The sequence below is a fragment of the Epinephelus fuscoguttatus genome, linkage group LG22 (assembly GCF_011397635.1).
Source record: "Epinephelus fuscoguttatus linkage group LG22, E.fuscoguttatus.final_Chr_v1".
Lineage (NCBI taxonomy): Eukaryota > Metazoa > Chordata > Actinopteri > Perciformes > Serranidae > Epinephelus > Epinephelus fuscoguttatus.
The window spans coordinates 23,086,318-23,111,872 of NC_064773.1; the positions used below are offsets into that span (position 1 = coordinate 23,086,318).

The window sequence follows — 25,555 nt, forward strand, 5'->3', positions numbered from 1 at the left end:
TTTGCTGCTGCAGCTGCATCCATCTCTCTTAACACTGGGCCAATTTCAAAAATGGTTGTCTCCATTAGTCACTCACACACAGAAACATGAGAAAATAGGGTGCAGGTTGAAAAAATACTGAAGTTCCCCTTTAAGCCTGCGATAAGTGACTTTTTTGTGGCCACTCTGGGGCAGGAGACACAAGTTGGGAGCTGGCAAACATGTTAACAAACTGTTACTTATGTTCATATCCAGCAGTTTGGGAGCAATATAAGCCTGTATGTGGACTCCACTGTCAATATAAGTCCCAATATTCACCCTCTTTAAGCTCTGTTTTTGGTCTCCACCAGCTCCTGAGGGAAATATCTGTCTCTTCAGCTGCAAAGTGCTCCACTATGTTCAGCAGCTAGTTGCTAACTGTGACTGTGGATTGGTGCTGAGCAGGTAGTGTGCAGTGGGAGACTGTTCACTGAAAAACAGCTGACACACACTGCAAAGCTCCATAAAGCTGAGGGGAGCTGCAGATTCGGGTGGTAATTATCTGTAGGTTAATCACAATAAGCGACCCCTTTCACATTGTTTCCAACACATTATTACTACAAAAATATAGCAATTATATCTGCTATAAGTAAAAGATCAGAAATATTATGTCCAATAGGTAATCAGTGTATGAAAACAAAAAGTCACCCTCATGTAGAAACATTTTCCCTGTGAGTGTTATATTATTACAGTAAAACTTCAATTAAAAGCCCAGTCCAAATTAAACACCCAGTTCCTTTTACTAGTCCAGTGTGGCTACACATTTTGACCAATAAATGCCTGGTCTCGTTGCAAAGCAGCTCATTTTTCTATAGAAGTTCTTCGCGCATAATCGTTTGCATAATCATGATTTCAATTTTGAGCAAAAATAATCGTGATTATGATTTTTTCCACAATCGAGCAGCCCTACTTTATACTGTGTGGTTAGTTTAATCCATGATGCATCACATTTCATATGACTGTCACACAGTACGTGCTTTTTTTTAATCTAACAAAAAAAAAAGTATTACCGTAAAACTTCAATTAATAGCCTGGGCTATTATTTGCTTAAATCACTGAAATCAGCAGACCTATATTTGGGACAGGCCTCTATATGGGACAGGCCTTTAATACCTTTCACACAAAACTGTTGCTCAGCAAAGATCAGGAAATACAATCAAATTGTTTATTCAAACCAGTATGAATATTACTTGTTTAAAAATTAGGCTTCAGATAATATATCAATTATGAATCGTTCATTTGATCTGGCTCCGACAAACAGCACATCAGGGGCAAGGATTACAGCACCTGGCATACCGACACAACACCACTTTATCCTGTTAAAACAATACTCACAACTTGGATTCATTTCTATGAAAAACCTTTTTGATTCTTTTGATCTGAGGACCCTTACAGACTGAAGGAATATGAATAACTTACAGGCTAGGTTTTGCAACCATACCAGATGTTTATTTGTCAAAATGTGTAGCCACACCAGGCTAATAAATGGGACTGGGCATTTAACTGAAGTTTTATGGTAATAATATAACACTCAAAGGGAAATGTTTCCACATGAGTATAACTTTTATTTTTTCATACATTAATTACAAATTGGACATAATATTTCTGATCTTTTACTTATAGCCGATATAATTGCTATATTTTTGTAATAATAATAATGATGTGTCGGACCAGACCAGGCGTCTAACTGAGACAGGCCTTTATTTGTCAAAATGTGTAGCCACTCCGGGCTAGTAAAAGGGACGAGGTGTTTATTTGGTGCTGGGCCTTTAATTGAAGTTTTACAGTATATTTGCCTCTATGTATAGCAAGGAAGACATCTTAAATGGCATCATCTGCAAGTACACAAGTAAAGTAAGAGAACGTTTCCTAAAATGCATATTTTACAGAGTGGTTTGAATCCTCCAGTGAAAGAAAAAGCAATATTTACATCTATGGGAGCAACATTACTGGGCTCAAAATGACAATATAGTCTATTTAAAATTGAATTTAGTGCTCGTAACGATGGTTTTAACTATTCCAGAGCCCTGCCTGAAACATGCACCCTTTAAATTGATGTTATTCTGCAATATATCTGGAAAAATGAGACAAACGCACCTTGATCCCACAGGAAAATAATGGGAAACGCATGGGCCTGTGTTCAGAAAGAGAAAAAAAAACAGTGTTCACACTAATTATGTGCATGGCTGAATGATGTGTCTCTTACTGAGGGGATATATGGTCGGTGGGCAATTATTACTCAGTCAATATCGGTTGAGAAATCAGACATGCAGCATGCCTGATATATAAAGTCAATCAATACTATTGAGCCGTGATTTACACTGATTATATGAAGCACGGCGGCTCCAGCATCGAGCCGTAGTGATATGACTGTAAACCGCGACCTCAAGAGGCTTATTGCTGACGTACTATCGATTATCTGAATGTTTCACTTTGGGAAAAAAAAATCACTTGGAGTCGCACGGTGCGCACTTTTCCACCCGCTCCTTTCTCCCACTGTCTCTCTATCTCTAACCATCCATTCTCCATCCTCCGTTCCCTCCTGCAAGCATGCTGTGATCCTCATCCACTTCCTTCCCAAAGCAAGAGGACTTTTTCTCCCCCTCTTCTTCTTTTACCACCGATCCTCCTTCATCCATCCAGGCGTTTTTTTCCACAGCGGATTTTGATTATAGGACCCGCGTTTATTTCCCCCCAGCCCAGTCTCGAGGCTGTGCCGTCGGTGCTGGTGATGCTGGAGAGAATCGAGGAAACCTACCACAGGTGAAAGGAGCTTTAACGACGCTGCGGTATAGATGATTGAACACTTTGAGCATTAACTCAACGGCACCAGCGCAGCGCGCGTCCTTTGGCTGCAAATATAGGACGGAAATTGAGGTTAACACACTTTGGGACAAGTAAAGGGACGTTTGCCAACTTGTGTTTGTGGTGAATAGAAAAGAAAAAACAACCCCTGCGTTTATTTATTCTCCAACCTGGGATTCCTAAGGAAAATGTGACCTTTTCTTTTGCGCACCGGCAACCCGACTATAAGGAGCAAAATAAAAACCAGTGCTTTTCCATCAGTTGCTCGATCTTGGCATGTCTTTTTGTGGGATTACACGCGGAGATATGAGCATTGTGAGAGGCCGAGCTGGATTGTGAGATTACCACCTTTTGCTTTTTTTTTGTTCTTCCCCTCGTTCTTCAAAGAGGAAGTGCTCCGTTTGTTCAATGGCTTCGGTGTCAAGGTTGACGAGGCGCAAAGATGCCAGTCGCTGGCCGAGGATGTCGTCAACTTTCTGGGCTGTGGTGCTTCTGACAGCGCTGCTGGTTCTCTACTGCGGTAAGCGCTCTCTGTGCGTTTTTTTCTCTCCAAGCGACCACACACATCGGCATTTGGGCACAAACGCTGGTGCGCAGTGGGTGACCGTGTCATGGGGGAGGGAGGGGGCTTTGACAACAAAATTCCAAGAGTGGTATTGGCAATCGCTCTTAGATTATTGATCCTACTAGTTTCATTTTGTCTCAGCACACACTAAAACCCACCTACTCCATTTATCTGTCCTCTCCTGCTCTCACTCATGCAAACAGACAGGCTTAGACAAGAAGGAAATGTGTCTTTTTGTCTTGTGGAAACACTTTATCAGGACAGGAGGTTGAAGTCAAGTGTCCCAGAGGCCTAATTAAGTGTCTTGTGGCTCCCTTTAATTCTCTCTGTGTCTCTCACAAACACACACATCTCTGTCCTGAGGGCTGTGTTGCTGTCAGACTCACTTACCGAGGTCAGACAGTCATGCATCTGTCATATCGTCTGCGGACTAAACAACCGGTTGCAGAAGAAGACGAGGGTGAATTCACGAGACACATGCAGCATAAAGAAGAAAATCTAAGAATAAGCCGCTTTTTAGTTGGACAAACAGTGAGTCTCACTCCAGGCGGTGATTCAACTATCAACTATCGCCTGAGGATAACCTTATTAGGCAAATCTATTCAAACTCGCACACACATGGTCACACAGTCTCTCCACCTCCGTCTCTAAGGCTAGTCTGCTGCTCTGGCCGAGGATGTCTTTTCATTTCTTGTTCCCTGGCACCCTCACACCTTCTCGCTTTTCTCTTCTCTGACTCACTTTTGAGGAGATATCCAGCTGGCACACTGTGCTCCAGTCTGCTACGTGTGAAAAAAAAGGGAGGCTATGTGCAATAGCCATGATAAGCCCATTTAAAGAAATAAAAAATTAAAAAAGGAGCTATTTCATTAGCTGCTGAGCTAATGATTTATATAATCGCCTTGTCTTGGAGCACATTAGCTATGCTGGTGTTGTAGAGAAATTAACAGTTTAATTACATGATTCTTGAGTTTCCCCCGTACAGCCTCTGCAACTGCCCCGATCCCTTTCTGTATTTTTTACTCCCACGATGGAGAAGATTGAGTTCTCTTTGTAATCATACAGACCCCAGGTTAATCAATGGGGGAGTTTGGTTTGTATGAGCGAAAGCTTCTGGACAGGGGGGTCTTTTTCTTCTTTTATGGTGCCTTCGGCCATGTCGATTGATCTTCTGCTTGTGTCCAATCAATGGCGCTTGGATGTTTGTTTCAGTCAGCACTCTTTGAGCCCCCCCACCTCGCCACAGAGAGCAAGAGCTCAACCTTCTGCCCGGCAACACCTCACCCCTTCTGGAACTTAATAATCTGAACAGTCGTGATTCTTTGATTTTTTTTTCCCCCCACTCCTCTCTTTTATATCACCCCATACTGCTCAGAAATGTTTGGTCCCTTTAGTTTGAAATTCAATTTGTGCAACGCTGAGGTTCGAATCACTCTTTTACTGTGTTGAAAATGGTCTTTTGTTTCCTCCTACCGATATTTGTGTATGAAACTAAAGCCCGAGAGCCGTCTTGGTTTCTCCTTTTGGCTCCTCTTTTTTCCCTTTAAGATTTTTCTTTTGTCTCAGCTTGTGGTCGTTCTGCCAGATAAATCTCCAATCATCTGAAATTGCAGCTCAGAAAGATTCCACTGCTTTCTCTTTCAGCTTCGTCTTTCTTCTCGTCCATTTCCATTTTGTTTGACCTTCCTCATATGCGCTGTCTTTCTGTTTTGTCCTTTTTTTATATTTATCTCGCCCTCTCCTCTACTTTGTTCTCATGTCCTTCGATGTCCCGGTCAACTGTCCAGTACAGTTCTACTTTGTTATGTTACATACCTCCTTATGTTGCTCAAACTCCTGTTTTTTCATATATTTTGTCTACCTTAATATCCATTTAATGCGTCATTTTTTTCTCATTCTGTTCTCTGCTTTCTCTTTGTAGCACTTTCAATTTCATCCTCCCCTCCCCCTTTTCATTCACTTGTTATTATTTTTAGGTCTTTTTTCTGGTGAAGGTCTGAGCTGAGCTGACCGCTGCATGTTACTGTATGTTAGTCTGACTGATGTCTCTGCTCTCTCAGCAGTTTTTTGCCGCCCCTCTCTCGTCATCTCTCGTCCTCTCTCCTGTTCCACTGCTGACCCCCTTTCTCTTCTCCTATAGATTTACTCACATGTTGTTTGTTTTACGACAATAGCATTCTGTAACCCATGAAACAATCCCAGAAATATCCACATATTTTTTTGATATATGTTAAAAACTTCTTTTTTGTTTTTTTTTTTGAAAAAGTGGCATCTAGTTCAATTTTTTTGTCATTTCCCCATACTTAGAATTGACACAGATTGTAAAATATTCATGTTTCAAGGTCTTTACAATTTAGGGCTTTTCACTAATAAATACTGTCATTATTAATAATCACCAGATCATTTTCTTGATTAATCTTGGTCTATAAAACATTAGAATATGGGGGAAATTGCGTGTGAATCCCAGTGAAGAATCATACAGCTCAAGGTGACTGATTAAAAGTCTTTGTTCTGTCAATCTAAAACCCAAAGATATTCAAAAATGTTGGACAAGGAAAAGCAGTCAGTTCTTCCATTTTAGAAGCTGGAACCAACAAATGTATCAGTTTTGTTTGAAAAATGTGAAAAGGGGAATTTTTTTTAGTTTGTTAAGAGTGTTGGTAGAAAACTGCACTTTAAAAGGTAACAATCATTTTTCTGTTTTTTTTTTTCATTGGTGCCTTTTGTGCTTAGGTCGATGTTGAAGTTTTTCAATAAAAGAATGTCGGAAGTAATTTCATATTTTTATATCTGACAAGCAATTTGTTGCACTTCAGAAAGAAGCAGAAAGGCCGAACTGAGTAAACTTTAAAGGTTCATGTGCAACATTCAGAGCATTAATATGGCAGCAAACCACCATTTGCTATTTAAATATATAGTGGAGTAGTGGTGTCCTGAGCAGAGACTGAATCCGTTCTCCCTCCGTGTGTGTTGTCATCCGAGCTTCTCTGTGGTTTGTTTTGGAAAGCCTTTTTGACTTTACTCTGCGCTCATACAGCAGCTACCACTCATATCGGAACGTCATCATCGCAGAAGCATTGCGCCCACCCTCCAGTTCCAACCCAGGTTAACACTGTTTGCTCTGTTAGCACTGTTGCTGTGATAGCACTGTTAATAGAGTAAGCACCGTTAGCTGGTAGATGCCAGCTCAGCCACCTCCATGCTGAAAACAACATCCATACAACTTATACACCATGAATTTTACACAGAGTCCCTTTAATATCTGTTGATCTATCACAACATCAAACATTATGGCATATTCTCCTCATATTGTGCGGCCTTAGTGAAAATACTGTAGTTGCTGATTAATTTCTGAGCAGTTCTACTGCATTTTACTGTATTTCTCCACATAGTATTATTGTATTTGTAACATTAGGTTACATTTTATAGTGTTCTCATTCATAGTTCTTCCGTCTTCGGCTAGCAATACATATTTTCTTCAATTCTGTAAAATCAATAATGATTTTCATACAGAGGTAGCTTATATGTGCTAAACTGACCCTTGCGTTGACTGCCACTAAAGTGGCAATTTACATTTGCACATGTGCAGTGTTTATGCATACATGTGGTCAGAAAAAGGGTTTCAAAATGCATCACGTTTAAGTGCTTTTATGCAAATGTCAACTACTTACATACATTCTTATTTATGTGGCCCTGATATATGTAATATGCCCTCCTGTTACTGAAGTGTTGTGAGAGAGAGAGAAATAAATACACTGTACAAATTGTAGATATTTACATGCATGGTGTGTACTGTAAAGCTATTGTTTGTACCAAGGGCAATTTTGCTTTGCAGTGCTTCTGTGTTGTGCAGCCAAACGGGGGGGGTGAGGGGGTGGGGTGGGGGGTAGCTGTTGAGGGGGGGAGCTCTGTGATTATGGCTATGACTCATATGGTGCCTGTCACCTAGAATCAACATCCAACTTCACACGATCTGCCGTCCTCACTCAGGCCCTTCTGAGAGGGAGAGATTTAAGAGGAGAGGGAGAGATGTGGCGGAGGGACGGAGGGAGGGAGGGATGGAAGTAGTGGCATTGAAAGAGGTGAGAGCAGGAGGTGGCTTGATATCCTCGCTAATGCCTTGATAAGAACAGAGAGAGGTGTGGGGAGAGGAAAGGGTGGTGGGAGGAGGGAGAGGTGGGGACTAATGAAAAGGAGATTTTGAGGATAGAAGGAGGGAAGGGGAAAGGAAAGAGGCCTTGCTGAGGGTGAGAGAGGGAGCAAGGAGGGAAAAAAGTAGATAAAGAAGGTGAAAAGAATGAGGAAGACAGAGACAAACACGGGACAGAGGGAGAAAGATAAATGGCAGCAGCTCAACAATTTACCCGCTCGTACAGTGTTGGAAACTCTAATCACATGAGAATGCCTCAGTACCCTCTGATTACATTACAAAAGAAAAAAAAATAATAAAAGCATTGTATTCTGTGCACTAGCTCCCTCCTCTGGAAGCTGTCAGCCATGCATTTGTTTGCCGATGGTGCTATTATGTATTCATGAGGCTGTAGCCCTGCATGTGAGCTCGGGGGAAGGCGAAGATAGAGCCACGAGGCTGGCTAATCAGTATGCTAATCTTAGCACGGGATAGCTAAGGAATGTAGCCACGGCTGTGGTCCCGGTCTGAACTGCAAACAGAAGGAAAGAAGGGAGAGATGAGGCACCAGAGAGCAGTAAGGGTGAGGAAGTGATAGAGGAGAAGAAAGGCAGAGAAGTCATGCAACTCTTTTCTTACGGCAGCCTTCAGTGTGAAAAATGTGGCAATTGCTGATTCATTCCAGCCCTCTGCAATCCAATGTATGCATATACACACACACACACACACCTACATGCACAGACAGATATAAGCACCCAAGGGCGAACACATACATTAAAGATATTAATGAGGATAACATCAAAGCAGGCAGGTTGCACAAATGCACACACACCAGCACAATTGCATCAAAGCAGGTATTCAGGGTCATGAAGAAGAAACACACCCAGGATCTACTTGCACATACATGAATGTCACCCAGATTTTAAGAATGCAGAAAGGTCGGACACACACACACACACACACACACACACACACACTTCACTGTTGTCAGGGACAAAAGCTCTCTGCCGCCGCTGCTTAAAGCCGTCCCCGCTCTGTCTCTCAGCGTGGTCTCCTGTGTTTCCTTCTGCCTGTTTGTTTATGACTCGCTGTTGTTCTGCAGCTCAATCGATGGATTGTTGACTGCTGACTGAACCGCGGCTCGGGGGCATCCATGGAGAAAAGATGGTGCGACGCGCCCAGGCATCTCACCCTCGCCGCCCCGGAGAGCTCAAAACACATAATCACACAGTACAGTAAGGTAGTGATACAGGGCCCGGGCTCACATCTGCCCATGTGCACGTGTGCACACGACGTCTGTCAGGGATGTTTGATTCACCAGCCAAGGACTCGGCTGACCTCGAAAAACGCAAGCACTTGTAGGTGAACGCGCGGACATATTTGAATATCTTATCTTATTTTCAGCATAGCCTCGAGCGTCTTCCTCTGCAGGGAGGGAGACAGAGAGAGGAGACGCTGTCAGGAAGATGCAGAAAGGGCTGCCGATGGCCCGGGGATGTAAATTTATAAAGGGAGTCAACTTGTTGAGTTTTCCCACAGAGAAAGCGGAAAGCCACATTACAGACCCCCGGAAATGGGTCCAGAGATGGGCATACATATTTGAGCAGCGTTTTAGAAGGCTGCTTTGCAAAATTTAAAGACCATGATGAGTGTCATTTGGGGGTTGGGGTGTGTGTGTGTGTGTGTGTGTGTGTGTGTGTGTGGGTGTGGGTGTTGCTGTTATCGTGTAATGAGCGTGCCACAGATGGAAAGCGTCAAGTTTGGTAAGGCAAGGAAAGAATATTAAGAATTTTGCGAGTCACTGTATGAAATATTAAGCAGCAATGGGATCTCTTTCAGTGTGCGCAGGGACCCATTGACATTAAATGGGAGATGGCAGTGTGGCCACAGGCACTGTGTTTTTTCCGTGCAGCCTGCACTCATGTGTCAACCCGTCGCTGCTTTCCTTTGTCTGGAAATGAGTGAACAGTGCAATTTAGAGTTAAGGGAATGTTTGTTGATAGCGATCTTCAGGCATATGGTTGCAGCTCTCGGCCCTTTCTGTGAGGCAGCGGGCATCCATCATCCCATAAGTTTTAAAAATGTGTTGATGTTTGCACACTTTGGACTGTGGAAAGGCAATTACATCAAACCAGGGACCCCCTTTTTTTTTCTTTCGCTGTGACATAGTGCTGAAGTTGACAAGTAGATTGCTTCCTCTCTGAACATTTCCCATTTTTTACAGCGAACATCTGTTATACTGCACAGAGAGTTTGCAGTTTCACCTTGGAGTCGAGCTAACTTTATGCTGGCAGTGTGGCTCTATGGATGGCAATGCTGGTCTGTCAATCTGTTGGTTGGACTGGAGTGAAATATCTCAACTATGCACAGGCTGTCGTGACATTTTATACAGACATTAATGTTGGCCAAACAATGTGTCTTACTGATTTTGGTTATTCCCTGACTTTTCCTGTAGCACCATAGCAGTTGATATTTATTTTTTTAAGTAATATTTGCCAACAATGTTTAGATGGATTATGATGGAATGTGGTGTAGACATTCCTTTATATCTCAGCAAGACTTTTAACTAACTATGGGGATTCCTTCACTTTTCATCTAGCACTGTTTATACATGAAAAATATTAACTGTCCAGTACACCTGCATATATAATGGCACTCCCATTCGTCTCAGCTGTACTTTGTGTTTGGTGCTAATTAGCAGGTGTCAATCATCAATCACTAGTTCACTTCAAAGATCCGTTGTCACTGACTATATGGTTTGTTCACTTTATTTTAAGCTAAGCAGTTGCATCATTGTTCTAATGCACTTAAGATTGTACGTCATTAAGTGACACATCACTGCTCATACCGCCACAATGTTTAGCAGGATTCAGTCTTTTGTTCAGTAGTACCCTTCTTGCTGGATATCCTTTGAAAAATTGCAATACCAGTACCCTTAAAGTGTTACCAATACCACTAGAGCACTTTATTTGATGGAACTTTTTTTCTATCCTATTTGATACCAGTCATGTGAATGGTAGCATTCAGTTCAGTCTTCCCCATTCCAGTGATTTTCGCACAAATACATTTTGAAAGTGTTGGAATAATTCAGATGTTTATTAAATACTTACAAAGAACTGCTTAAAATACATCACCCTTGACTTAACCGTACCACAGACCGCATGGGTTGTCGCTGCTGTGGTCATGGGCCACTCAAACGTTCCATTAATTCAAAGAATGCTTGCAATGATTGGCGCGAGTGAAACCATACAAATAGTTTTTTTTCTAGATTTGGGTGCAAAAAGGATCCAATGCAGGTATCACCTGACTGGAGATGTTTGGATGCTACTTGGTATTGGGGTATTTCACTCAATACCTTAAAGATAGCAAATACCAATACCCAGCCCTAAGTAGCCTATGCTCAGGCTTATAGTCCACACTGACACTTTTGAAAAAAAAAAAAACCTCTGTCCAAATGAAAATGCAAAAACGCAATTGAAATGCTATCAAGGGCATGCTAAGCTAACAAGTGGCCACACAAAGGAAAAGAAGAAGAAGAGATTATTGGCCAATCCGAAGCCTGAAAAACAGCTAATACTCAAAGGCTACCTGTAGAATTCTGTTATTCAATATAGTGCATATATATATTATAGTATGGTATATAGTAACTGTGCATTTATTTTACAAACATGTAAAAACAGTCCTGTTAGCAATGTTAGAGCCAGCACAATTTTGGCTACGTCCACTGCATGAAATGCTTCATTTGTGACGCCTCACAAAGGAGATAATGGCACACACTCTGATGCCTCAAGCCAAAAACTCAGTTTTCCCTGACTTCACGTCAACACTGAAAAAGAAATTGTAGAGACTGTTCACCCTTCACCCAAGGTTTGTTTTTAGAGAGCTAAAACATGGGTTGCATTTGGACGAAGGGCCAGACGCGTAGAGAAAACTGTTTTCAAAATACCTTTGTTCGTGTGGATAAGACCTCAGACTGTTGCTAAACTAAACAAAACTAGTCTATACAAGCACTGTATGTCAGTTAAATCGGGTGACAAGCTACTATTTATGACACTGTTATCAGAATATAATTGTTTCTGTGCCAAATTAGCTAATATTAGCATGCTAATGGGCTAAATGAAGATGAATCAGCATGTTAGCGTGCTGCTGTTAGCATTTAGCTCGAAGCACTGCTCTGGATTATTACAGCCTAACAGAGCGTGGCTGTAGACTTTGTCGTCCTCAGTAATGGACCACAGTTATAGTGAGGATCAGCAGCTTCTCTACAACACTAAAGAGAGCACTTTTGATCTACATGGAAACATAGAGGTCAAACAGAATAATTTTGAAGTGAAATGGCAAAGAAAAGTGCATTGTTGTCTGCAGCCTCTTACCGAATCAATAAGTGTTGGCCTTTTAGTTGACAAGCCTAATACACACAACACTTATAAATGCAGGTATGCAATCAATTACAGCCTCAGTGCTTCTCGTTTCAATATTACCACTTTGTGTGCGCCTGCCTCTTGTTAAAGCTATTGATTGAGGGTAACACATGTGGAAAAACTGCTTAATAAAAAAAGGATTTCATGTCATTCATTGCGGCAAAGAACATGTATGGTATGAGCACGCATGTACAGGCTATTTCATGCACAAACTGTCCTGGCAAGGAGACAGTGGCAAGTATAGCAGGCTTTTTGCCATAGCCACAGTAAATCCTACAAGTCAGCATCATGCCTGTGTTTTGCAGTTTTGTTATCATAGCTTCATCTGTAGTGAAACAGCACACAGCCTGTTCCTCCCCAGCTGCTCCACGGTCTCAGAACAGTTAACAGCTACAACAGTTGGTGCACTTGTTTACGCTGAGATGCAGTAAAAGTTGCATTAAAGCCGCTTCTCTGTCTCACTGACTCTATTTTTCCCATCACTTCATCCCGTCCTGCATTTGTTTGTGTTTCTCTCTGCGTTCCTGGCTTTTAAATCGCTTCTACCTGCACCTTGGTAACCAGACCCTAAAAAAACATGGATGCCATAATAGCATGCTAATATGCTGTGACATTTACTTAATGTGAGAACAAATTGTGAAGTGTTTGGAGTTTGCAGTTAGGCAAAGTATCGCCGTGGCTGCCTCCATGGCTAATTGCACCTTAAATGCTCCGTGTCCCATCGTGAATTAATTTGGTGTCAATGTGACTTTAATTACCATTAAAACTGCTTGTATAATATTTACATATCATATTGTTAGTGGTGTATGACTGCGGGGCTCAACAGGTCACAGTCAAAGAAAGGCATTGTTTGTGTATAACGGCTCGGGATTTTCTTGTTAAAATGAAAGTACAAACACAGGGTTTAAGATATAGGAACCTCATTTGGAGCCTTTGACAAAGAAAAAAGTGATTAATGGTACGTTTTTGAGACCAATCCTGTAAATTATGCGAGACGGCTTAATTGGGTCGGAATCCGGACAGCGTCTTGCAGTGTGCTCCTGCCTCAAGAGGATTCGCGGATGTGCACTTGTGCATGTTTTGCCTAGGGCCAGTAAGTCCATTCAGAGAGAGATGCTAAAGCTACTCCCCCTTTATTACTGCAAAAAGCAATTGCTTGGAAGAAAATGCCAGAATGGTGCTTTGAATTCCTGGAGGGGCCCATCACTGAGACGCAGCCCACGGAGCTGAGACAGCTAGCATCTGGAGCAAAGACATGGCGGTAAAGTGGAGAGAGAAAAGAGGGAAGGAGGGAGGGAAAGAGGGAGTTCGATGGAGGAGAGGCAATGAGAACAAGAGCGCGGGAGAGGCAAGAGAGACAGACAGGGAGCACAAGGGAGGTAGAGAAATGGTGAGTGCGAGACGGAGCAAGGGGTTGACGAGGGAACAGTAGAAAGAGCTTGGGAGAGAAAAAAGGACGGCGCAGGCAATGAGACAAAAGACAGACAGACGAGAACACTCAGACGGTCCACCAATTGACAGCTGGTTGGGGAATAAAGTCAGCTAACACAATGAAGCAGTCGGCAGACAGACTCGCCGTGGAGTAGCCGAGAGGCTCTCAGAAGTAGAAACAAATATTACATTAGAAGAGACAGAAGCCATTTGTCACAGTGGGAGGCCTGAGAGGTAGTTAAGCTGCAGAATATAGGGACCAATGGCCTGGTTGATACATGTCGCCACAAGGAGGAAATTGTGCTGAAGTCAACTCCGTTCAATCAATTGTCTGGTGTCCTTCAATGACTCCGGCACTTAACAAGATAACGGCACAAAGTTTCGCCAGCCCAACTCTCGAGAACTTGTTATGGGGCCTTGAGGGCTCCCCTCATTCCCTGTCTCGATCCTTTCCCTCCCCTCCTTTCATCCTCCCTTCTCTCCCATCCTGCCTGCCTGTCAGCCGCACCACCTCCACATCAAGGCCCGGTGACATACATGCTGACAGCCACGATTCAATGTTAATGTTTCTGGAAGATAAATCTGCCGGACTTTTATGGCCTAAATGACAGCTGCACTCTGAATGCACCCGGATGTCAGAGACGGTTGAGATTCTGAAACCGTTTCAAGGATTGTTGGAGACAGACAGACGGCCAGTTACCTGGTCAGTCAGTCAGTGTGCTTCTGGCTCTGTGCCACAAGGTGCATTACCTGGCTCCCAATATGAAATGCGCATTATTGAATAATAGCTGGAGTAGAATGTTTATAATAACAAAAGCATCTATTTTCCTGTTTCCTCTCTCCCATTCTCTCTTCCCCTCTCTCTTTCCTTTCTCCCCAAGTTAAGCTGCTGACACTATCCGTGATTGATATGGAAATTACAATGCGCCTGCCCTCATTTATCTTGCACTATTGCTTGTTGCTGCTCCAACAACCATTTTGGGATGCAGAAACGATGAACTGATTTGTGGCTGCTGTTGTAGAGAGCAAAAGGGATATACTGTAAAGATTTGATTTGAAACCCTGTATAGCCCAGAGGATGAGGAAGGTTTCCTGTTTTAATGGAAAAACATCTACTGTGCCTGCATACAAGGCAGTAACCTCAATATTTCTACAGGCACATATGGAGTCCCAGTGGTAACAAATGTCACTAATCGGATGAGTCAAATGTAGAACTGAATACATAAATAAATAATACAATGCGGTTAAATATTTTATGTGTCTATGACTAGAAAACATAACCATTGACCTAACATTTGTGCATGTCAATCAATGTTCACATTTTCTCTCCTGACTTTGTTTTGTGGGTCATAGCACACATTTAATCCATTCACTGGTTTGCCAACATGACACTTTCCATTTTCTTTGCTGTTGTATGACATATCAGGGATTCCTGACATTTTTATCACAGCCCTCTCAGATGAGCACAGGTATCCCATCATCTAAACTTGTCATGTGTTTATTTTAGCTGATATGAAACAGGATGCCATTTAACGCTATTAATTATATAAAAAGGGATACTGATACAATATTCTCCATATAGTTAAAGGATAACTTAGGTATTTTTCAACCTGGGCCCTATTTCCCCATGTGTATGTGTGCGTATGATTCATAGGTACAACTCGTTTTAAAATTGGTTCAGTATTGAGGGAGGCGGATGCAGCCGGCAGCCGCGAGGTAGATATGGGGGCAAATGCGTCCCGTATAAGTTTGCGCATTCAAAGTGCTTTTTTTTGTTGCCACTCACCATTCAGATCACCAGTGCTATCTCTGTAAATAGCATACTAAGCGTTTCCCTTACCCTTCACTTCCTCTGGGCTGTGTGTGTCATCATCTCGTGAGAGCTTTGCTTGTTGTTGTTATTTATTTTTTTAAATATTTCAACTGTGTATTCATTGGTTAGCAAAGTACTTTAATCATACTTTAAGCTAACCATTTCAATGGCATTTACTTTACTTTTACCTTAATATTTCAACTGTTTATTAATTGGGGTTACCTAAATATTTACAGCTTATCCATTACTATTAGCTACTTACACTCACATTTCACTGTGTTTACCGCTAGCTAACTATTTCAACCATGTATCCATTACTTTTAGCTTACTATTGAAAGTATTTACATTTACCTATTTCATTGTGTTTATTCAATACCGATAGCTAACTTTTTCAACCATGTATCCAATACTTTTAGCTTACTATTGAAAGTACTTACATTTACCTATTTCAGTGTGTTTATTTAATACCATTAGCTAACTTTTTCAACCGTGTATCTATTACTTTTAGCTTACTATTGAAAGTACTTAAATTTACCTATTTCATTGTGTTTTTTCAATACCGCTAGCTAACTTTTTCAACCATGCATCCGATACTTTTAGCTTACTATTGAAAGTACTTACATTTACCTATTTCATTGTGTTTATTCAATACCGATAGCTAACTTTTTCAACCATGCATCCAATACTTTTAGCTTACTATTGAAAGTACTTACACTTAACTATTTCATTGTGTTTATTCAATACCGTTAGCTAAGTTTTTCAACCCTGTATCCACTACTTTTAGCTAACTATTCAAACTGCGTGCTTTTACCTGCTTTTTTCAAGTTGTTTATTCATTGGAGTTAACTTACTAATCAACCATTTATCCATTACTTTTAAGACCTTTTTACACAGACGCCGTGTTATAGGGATGCTACCAAGTCCTTTCTTTATGCAGCCTTTTCTTGTCTTAACACAGGACCAAACAATGGCAGCATCATGTAGCTTCAGTGTGTGATTTTAAACAGCATGATGTCATCCCGGAACCAAAAGAGGCATGATTAGTGTGACATGTGACATACGCATTTGCAGAGCTTCATGAACAACAACAAAGGCATAACATGGCAATAACAGTCATTTACTCTTCCTGTTATATGATGCTGATCTCGCCCTCTGCTTGGAGTGTTGTAGCATAAACAAGACTTAACATACGAGAGGCTCAGACATGGAGTTGCACATTTGAGGGTTTACTCGCGAGAAAGACAAAGAATTAGTACATCATGACAATTTATAGTGTCTGACAAACAAGCAGTATCAGTTGTCACACCCACAGCTTTCCAATACACATTAAAAGGTGTTTCCTGTCACTTAAGCTCTAATTCCCTGTTATTCAGGCAACCAGCTCTGAGAACAATTGCTTCTCCTCACAAATTTGACCTGAATCAACGCCAGATTTACATGCAGTTTACATTTAGCTGAAATCACTTCAGGGTAGTGTGTTTATGCCATGTCATGTACACTGTATATTCCCCGCTCTGGGGAATATATGACCCCCATCAGTCAATTAAGTATAGGGAGTTACCAGACATGACTATCTTCCCAATTGCCGACATTTTCAGCTGCTGTTCTCCTTTTTTTTTTTTTTGAGTTAGCTGCTAACTTCTATCAGCTGTTTTTTTAAATCTCCCAATGTTGGGTCACACACATAAGATGCTGTCAAAACGTCCCACCTGTCTTGTCCTACTGGCTGTCGATTTTACACAGATGTTGATTTGGCACTCATACTTCCTCTGCTGCCGGCTTAAAGGTGATACAACGCTGCCCCCCCATTCTGTGATTGTACCTTTCATAAAGTATGGCAAATAACGACGCAAAATTCCCACATTTACCAGGCATGGTAAAAGGGGCTTTATCTATCTGTTCACTTTTACCAAACTATTTTAACTGTTTATTCAGTATGAACTGTTTATTCATTGTAGTTAGCTAATGACACCATTTATCCGTTACTTTAAGCTGAGTATTTAAAGGATATATAAGCCTAAATTACTTCTAACAATTTTTTTTGACTACTCTGCTCACTTACTAACTAGTTGTCACACTTAATCACAAAATGATGTGTTCAGGTTTTACAGCAGAGTCAAATGTGTGGATTTGTTTATCCCAGTAGTAGTAGAGCTATTGAGTTATTTTTCCATGAACTCCCTGGTAACTGCAGAATACCTGTGGTGGGAATCACCGATGTGTATGTTGCTATAGTACAAATATTTGTTAATATAGTTATAGTATGAAATAACCCACCCTTGTAGAAGGCCACCAGTCAAAAAGTTTTTTCTTATCATGCTAGATTATCATTTCGCCCCTTTGATAAATATTATTTGGCCTTATGTTTGTCCTTTAAATTCAGAACTCCACTATCTAATCCAACACATGGTGATGCAACATCAGTGGAAAAGTTCGGGAGGGAATGGCAGGCTAGTCTATAATTAGCAACAAGTTGAGCATGGCATCAAAGCTTAAAAACTCAGTAAAGTCGCTTGTGCAAGATTCTCTTGCAATGAGGATGTTGGAGAAGTTAAGATTAAAAATCCTTGAACTGGATAAGCCTGATCTCACACTACAGCAGCAGGAAAGCTAACTGCTATGACAGACAACATTGGAGGATGCTGCTGCCTAGAAGGAGACGAGACAGTCAGACGAAATAAGTAGCTGAGCTGAAATGTTACAGTTTTAGCTTCTTTCAGAGCTTTAACACACTCTCGCTACAAGATTCTATCTCAGTTTGATGGATGGAGTGTGTTTACTTTTCTAAATTTAAACTGCATTGATATGAGTGAAAGCAACAGACTTACTGTATGAGTTAAAGTTTTCACTTCATGGCAATAAGAGAGTTTTGACAGAAACAACAGTCTGTCTCGTGTGTAAGCAGACGCTTTTACTGCCTGTAGTCCCACTAGTCATGACACACCACTGGTTCTACTGCTAGCAAAAAAATGAACAAACAAATGTTTTTATAACTGCTGCTTTCTCCAACTTGGGTATAAGGTCTGCTCATATGCCGACTGCTACCAGGAAATGGTCACTGCCTCGAACTCTTGAGTCCAATACAGACAAAAGCTCTTGCCTTCTCCAGCTCACTCTGGTTTTGTAACTAACTGGCAGCGATGGAGATGGAAGCAACCTTAAAAAATGCTACAGTCTCCCTCAAGTACTGTTTGATCAAATATAGCTTGCTTTACGCAGTTCAGGCAGCTAAGCTACAAACCTGTGTACTCGTCTTGACCTGACTTGACTCGGCTTCTCTTGATACAAGTTCCTGTAAATACTCGCTGTCCTTGACACTTTCCACACTTCGGAAAAAAACTGCATGTATGCCAAAGAGTGAATAAAGAAGATACAGCTTCAGGGATTTGGGGCTTGCCAGACTCTTTTATGTAGCAGTAGCAGATAGTAGCCAGGTGCTTGTTAGCCTGTCCCAGGCAGCCTGAGTTTGACGAGGTGTAGTTTTTTTAGTCTGTGTGTTTACATTTATTGTTTTGTGTATTGATTTAAATACTTTCTTTGTACCTTCATGATTTAACATACATAGAATATGTTTTTCTAGCCACACAAACAGCATGGCTAGGAATGGCAAGGTTGGTCAGACAGTCGGCAGGGGCGCATCGTCAGGAGAGAAAAACCAGGCAAATGTTTGGGGCCCACCAAAAAATTTGGAAAAGGGGCCCCCAGTGGCCACTCATATTGGCAAAATTTGCTATGACAGCTACAAATCCCCTTAACTGTCCCAAAATGCCCTAAGTGGGGCCCCTTTTAGCTACCATATGACAGTTTGATACCAATAATTTGGACAGTCAACTAGCTACCTGTTACTGTCATAGTAGGTTTCATCATCAGCACAAGCAAACATTACTGGTCACCAGAAACAAAAGACAAAACAAGAAGAGGAGAAAAAACGACACCAGGGAATGATTGAGGGGCCTAACAATGAATTTCTTTTGAATTTCTTGAACTCTGGTGAAGTTCAATTGTGTTGAGAACGTGTTCCGACTTTTAGCTGAACCAACTGCAGTCTCATTACACATTGTTTGGGTTAAACAAGCATGAGCATGTTACAGTCCCAGAGAATTATTAATGGTTGCCTCCTCCTGTACTGCCTTAATATGTGCATTTGGCTTATTCAGTGTTACAGTTCAAACTGTATGTTTTGCCTCAAATGAACAATGACAGCAATATAGTCCACGATGACCAGCGCCTAAATCAGCCCATGTAGTTGTTCCTCCATTGTAACATTAGAAAGTGTCACATCTATCTTGCAAGTGTACTCTTCTTCAACGTTTTGTTTACTTCCTGGATTTTTCCCACTTGGAAACTTTGACCAATCAAGAGCAGCTTTCTCGCACAAGGCATTTGATCTGGTCCGCTTGTAAATGCTGCCGTGAGAACACGAACCAACTCTAGGCAATTATACAACTTTGAGACAAAATTAGTCCCTGATTCAGACCAAAGCAAGACAACTCTAGGTCTGAAAGCACCCTAGGATCACCACTGCCAGTCGGTCAGTCAGTCTGCATTCCCCCATGACTTTAGAAGTCAACACCTACATTTTTGTGGAAGCACAGTGAGGCAAGTGCTTTAATGTTTGATTTATTCAAAGGTCTGGTACTGAGGCGACATAACATTCAAACTTCCTGACATTAACTGGTTGTTGGTTAGGGGTCTGTCATCTCTCTTCATCTCTTCAACCTCCTGACACAGTCTAAAGGAGAGCTGAACATCATGCAGGAATAGAAACATAGAATGCAACAGAGAAATCCAGACGAAGTGTGTGAGAATCAGAGGGGTGGGGACGGAAGGTTAGCATCACTGCAAGGGACACAGTAGGAAATGTTGCCTGAGAGTGCTCAACGAGCTGCAGCAGTGTATTTTTTTTTATTGCTTGCACACTCTCATGCTATCTCAGTTTCTCTCTGTATACAATATTTCCTCCCTCCCCAATCTCCACAGCGCCTCCTGCTCTCACTCTTTTCCCCCCCGAGCCTTTGGCAGTGATAAACCCCTCCATTGTCACAGTGACAGCAGAACATGCGAGTTATGCCTGCCTCTTCAGGGTTGAAGAGCTCATTACGACTTCTCAGCAGGGACCCTATAGGCAACAATATATGTGATGTGCATGTGACACAATCAGTGAAATTCATGCAAATGCACTCTGTTATGAATGATACTGTTGGATATTACCCTTTGTACTATAACGCTCAGATTATTGCTGGTAACCCAGTATTTCATTTGGAGACCTGCACATGAGGCTATATTCAGATAAAAAGCCAGTCTCTTTTGATTTCATGCTTTTCCCCCACATTTTCTGCCTGGTTTCTTCCCATGCATTATATTGAATATATGTGTATGTTTTAAGGAGCTCATTGTATTAGCTTTGTGCCATTTAAGATAATGACACATTTTGACTTGACATTTTGACTTTAATAATGTGATCTACCCTCTGGGAATTCTGAGTCGTGTTATCGGGGGCAATATCTCATGGTAGGGTCTCCCAAGGCAAACTGGACCCAGGTGAGGGACCAGAATCAGCTAAGAAAGAGCTGCAGTGCCTTGCCCGTAACAGGGAAACTGGGCCCCCTCCTGGAGCCAGACCTGGAAGGGGAGCTCACCAGTGCGTGCATCTGGTGGCCGTGGTGTATCCAGCCATGCAGACTGTTTTGGTTTTATTGACCTGGCTTGAGATTTTTCTTAAATAATGGAGGTGAATGGAATTTCAAATAGCCCCTATGAAGTCTGCTGACAGCATGTTCTGCAGGATAATCATCAATAATAGTAACAGGGACTCTGTGTAAATGGATGTTGCTGTTAAAATTTTAAAGTGCTTTGAGCATCACTAATAAAATTCCATTTACCTCAATTTTTTTGCAATGACTAGATATTGGTATGGGCAACCATATCTCGTAGAAATCACATTTTTATACTAAATTGTTTTGCCAAATCACATTGGGGGAAATGTCGGTGCTCTGTTCTTGTACATAGGTAGGGTTTCTCCTTTAGTGTGGTATTGGTACTTTTACTCAAGACTGCTTTACCCACAAAAGGACCATTTGTATGTCAGTTTCTCAACACGTTATGTTGAATTCATGAAGAAAACTTTGTTTTTCCTGGCATGCCTACACAGTGAACAGAATCCAAAAAAAGCGGATAAACTTCATGAATTTGTCATCAGGGCCGTGTTTAACATAAGCAAAACTTCATATGCAAACGGAAATAAAACACTTCTGCCTACTGTTGTGTTCACACCAAACCCGATGCGAATTTTTGCGTCGTGTTTCTCACAAAAGTTTGAACACAAGAATATTTTGTGTTGACTCGCTTCATAAGTGCAAATAACTCACGTGTTTGAAATTGCTGAATCAATGAATGAACTTCCACCGGTATGTCCTCAGCGTCATACGCCCTCGGAGGATCTCAATGCTGATTGGCTACCGTGATGTGAATTGATCGCTGAAGTTAAGATTTTTCCTGGTGTGCCTGGCACGTGCATGCAATTGAACTTGAGCAGAGCTCAAACTGAAACGGGTGTGGTATGGACCCAAATGCAGTACACAGGTGCTCAGGAACAGTTGGTAGTGACCTTTATTTTCACCACAGCAAACAAGGTACAGAGCAGATAGAATAAACACAGAATAAAGTTCGTTCTTCGGGCTGAAAGCCCTCACACAGTCTCTGGGGCTCAGATGAGGGGAAGAGACGCGGCCGGAGTCGGCCGTGGAACCAAGGGGAAGCTCCTTAGCCCCCGGCTCTAAACAGTTCAGTTCTCTTTTGGTGTGAGGGGAAGAGAAGTAGCTTACTTCAGCCGATGGCGACGAGGAGGAAGCTCCGTGGCCCGAAGAGCCGGCTGCACGTGCGGAGGTGCCAACGGGGAGAGAGCAGAGGAGTGGTCGGAGGCAGGGGGGGGGGGCGTAGCCAGATGAGCAGTCCGCGAAGGCAGAGGCACCGATGGGGAGCAGGCAGGAGGATAGACAAGGCCAGGCGGAGGAGTCGTTACCAGCCGAGCAGGCAGATACCAGAAACGCTGAAGCAGAGCACGAGATCAGGGACAGAAGGCAGGTGAGTTTACTGGGAGGCAGACGAGGAGAGCAGGTTGGGAACAGGCAGAGTCGGCAACGGGAGATCAGACAGGAGATGAACGCTGGAAAGTCTCGCATGACGCTGAAGAACAATCTGGCAACGAGTGAGAGTGCTGGAGAGGCTTATATGCAGGGCTGATTATGATGAGCTGCAGCTGTGTAGGCAGGTGAGCAGAGTTGGGCTGATAAGGTGGGTGTGGCTGGCAGGTAGAGTGGAGCAGAGGGAGGGAGAGTGGAAAATCACTACAGCAGAGTGACAGGAGGGGAATGAGAGACAGGGACTGTGACACAAACACTCTCGCATGAGACAGCTTGCACTGATGTGTTTTTTTTTTACATTGTAACGATTTAGCGAAAATGCATGGATTTGGGAAGTACTGAGCGTACGACTTGATAAATGAGACATGAATTATTATTTATAGGTTAAAAAAAAAGATGTTTTGATATAGTTTTGTTGTTGTTAAATGCGGTCTCCATTTACTCCACTTAATGAAGTGAGTGTTCCTTTTTGGATTCTTCATTCACTTTGAAGGCATGCAGTAAAAACAAAGGTTTCTTCAGGAATTCAAGGTAACACATGGTGAGTTATTGATAGTCAAGTGGTCGTTTTGTGGGTGAATTCCTTTAAATACAGCATCTAGATATTACCACGTGAAACTTGCTTTAGAGAGAGGCAACAAGAATATGTTTTGCAGATATGATCAAAATGAACATTCGACAACTTTGCAGTTATGGTTGTTACAAACATTTTTTTTATTATGTAGTAGTAGTATATTAGGAGGCCGGGTTGCACTAGTGAGAAAATGTTTCTTAGTCTTTTTGGGGTGAAGTGATCCTTTAAGAAGACTGACAGTTTGACCTCCAGAACGTGTCATAAATGCTTAATTTACCAACATGCACATTTTATAATAACAGCTGAAATATCAATGATGATTTTGTATTATGTCTCACACACTAATTAGGAACCATATTTTTTGCAACTCTCAAATTATGAGTAATTGCTATAGAAAGAGTTTAACGTAGACCAAATTGCACATCATCGACACACGGCTGTATTGAATTCTGTACATCATATTTGGAGTGGGGGATGGGGAGGGTGATTTCATTCTGATAAAAAATGGTCTGTTATCACAGGAAGATGCATGTGTCACCAGCTCCCCAATTAAATCTGAAGCTCTTGGTAGCGACTGTTGGTTGATGAATCAATCCTACACACTCACATAAATGTAATTACTTCATTTGTCAACGTCTGGGGAGGCCACGTCGAGCTCCGTGTACCCGAAGCATCCAGCGGAGAAACGAATGGAGACTACTTCCTCACCATTTTGCCCTCGTCTTCATCTCCTGTAAGGTCTGTCCCGTACAACTTAATAACAGCTATAATCATTCTGTAAGAGCAAAAGTTATCATTTCATCAATTCCCTTTGGCCCCGTGAAGGACATTACAAGCGGGATATGAGTTTCACATCAAAGTAGATACCACCCCCCCTTCACACACACACGCATACACACACGGATGATTGCTGTTTGGCACTCTCCTGAAGAATGGCATGCATTATTCAGCAACATGCTAACATCAATTAAAGAGGGATCCCATAAACTATGAGCCTTTTTTTATGTAGGTAGGTTGGGGTGGTGGTTGACATCTGTTGTTATGGGCGCTGTCATGGAAAGGTGGTGATCAGACGATGGGTGTTATTTTTTTGTATTCTAATCCCATCTTGCATCGAGAGGACAGATGTTAGCAAGCTAATTAACAAATCCTTGGGCAATGTTGAAGTACGTCTTCGCATTCAGAGGTTGCAGGAGGGGAGGGAGATGTTTTGTTGGATCATACACAGTCAGCATCTCAATACACAAGCATACACATATCACCAGTGCATCTGTGTGTGTGTGTGTGCAGGCAAGGAGCATTCACTCTCTCCCTGCACTACAAACCAGCACCTCCTAATCCCTGGCTTTTGAAGTGACACATGAGCGTGAGTGAAACCAAAGTGAGAGACGCAAGGCGGAGACGAGGTGGGGTGACTCGTTTTCCATTTCCTGTTGACACACTGTGTCATCACCAGCCATCAGCTGTTGCTGTTTTATGTGAGTCGAGACAGAGGCATCATAGCGCTGCTTTGAAAAATCAGATAAAAGTAAATACTGAATATTTCAACATTTTTGCATCAGAGTATGTAATAATTATGAATCGGTATTTTCAGCAGCTGTGATGCTACATTTTACCTCTGTTTATCATTTACATGTTTTCTGTTGTTTTTAAAGGGGCATTTCACGGATTGTACACATCAGGTTCAGTTTACTTGTCATGGGGAGTGCTACTTGGATTTTGAAAATATATATATTTTTTGTGGCTTTTTTGGAGCTTTCTAGAGTCAGAAAAACAGCATCTCATGATATTCTCAGGTGTTAGCTGGAGGTTATAACATTCTTAATAAAAAGCCTGTATTTTAAACCTGCGAATACTGGTTTTGGCCATTTGGGGGAAATGGAAACAAGTTGAATATCATCACAAAGCAGCAAACCCCGGGGCTGAAAATGAAGCCAACCCTGAAGTGCCAAAAGTTGCAGTTCCTCGAATAGCTATTTGGTTCCAAGAGCGAGTCAATCCCCATAGACCCCCATGTTAGAATGCCCAACTTTACAGCAGAAATAAACATGTTTACAGCCTGGTACAAAAAAATGGTTTTGGTTTCTGTAACTGATGTCCACATACATGACAACTGTATTGGGGATGAATTTATGTAATGTTTAAAGGCTTAAAATTCTGCAAAATTAAGGGTGTGGCTGCTTTGAGTGACAGGTGGGTGCCATCTTTTGACAAGTTGCTACTGTGATGACAGTAGTGGTTTGTTGTAACCATTCAGAAATCCAAAGAGTATAGGCAAAGCCATAGCTATTGCTGTTCACGAACTGTAATGTTTTGGTCACCAAAAAAGTTCTGTTCAGCACTCTAAGGCAGTGGTTCCCAACTGGTGGGTCACGGTCCAAAAGTGGGTCACTGGCCCATTCTGAATGGACCGCAAGTGAATCGCAAACGTGTCAAGTTTGTAAAATACCACATATTATTTTTGAGTACAGTAAATTCCCAGCACAGAGCTTTTATTTTGAAGTGCTGTTTTCCGCTTTAGAGTGACGAACTGACAGCGGCTTAACAGAGACCGCAAACTAGCTCAACAACATGGCCAAACGCAAGTAAGATGTTGAATGTTTTAAACTGTGTGCACCTTGAACTAATAACTAAGGAGAAATCTGGACCCCATGGCT

At 41.9% G+C, this 25,555-nt stretch overlaps 1 protein-coding gene across 1 annotated transcript in view; it reads left to right on the top strand.

Annotated features, from left to right (window-relative positions):
* The first annotated feature begins 2,474 nt into the window (after positions 1-2,474).
* tafa5a (TAFA chemokine like family member 5a) overlaps positions 2,475-25,555 on the top strand; it is a 250,110-nt gene continuing 227,029 nt past the window's right edge. The window contains exon 1 of the mRNA XM_049567333.1: positions 2,475-3,343. Coding sequence (XP_049423290.1) covers positions 3,232-3,343 — 112 coding nt within the window. The 5' untranslated portion in view covers positions 2,475-3,231. The remainder of the gene's footprint in view (positions 3,344-25,555) is intronic.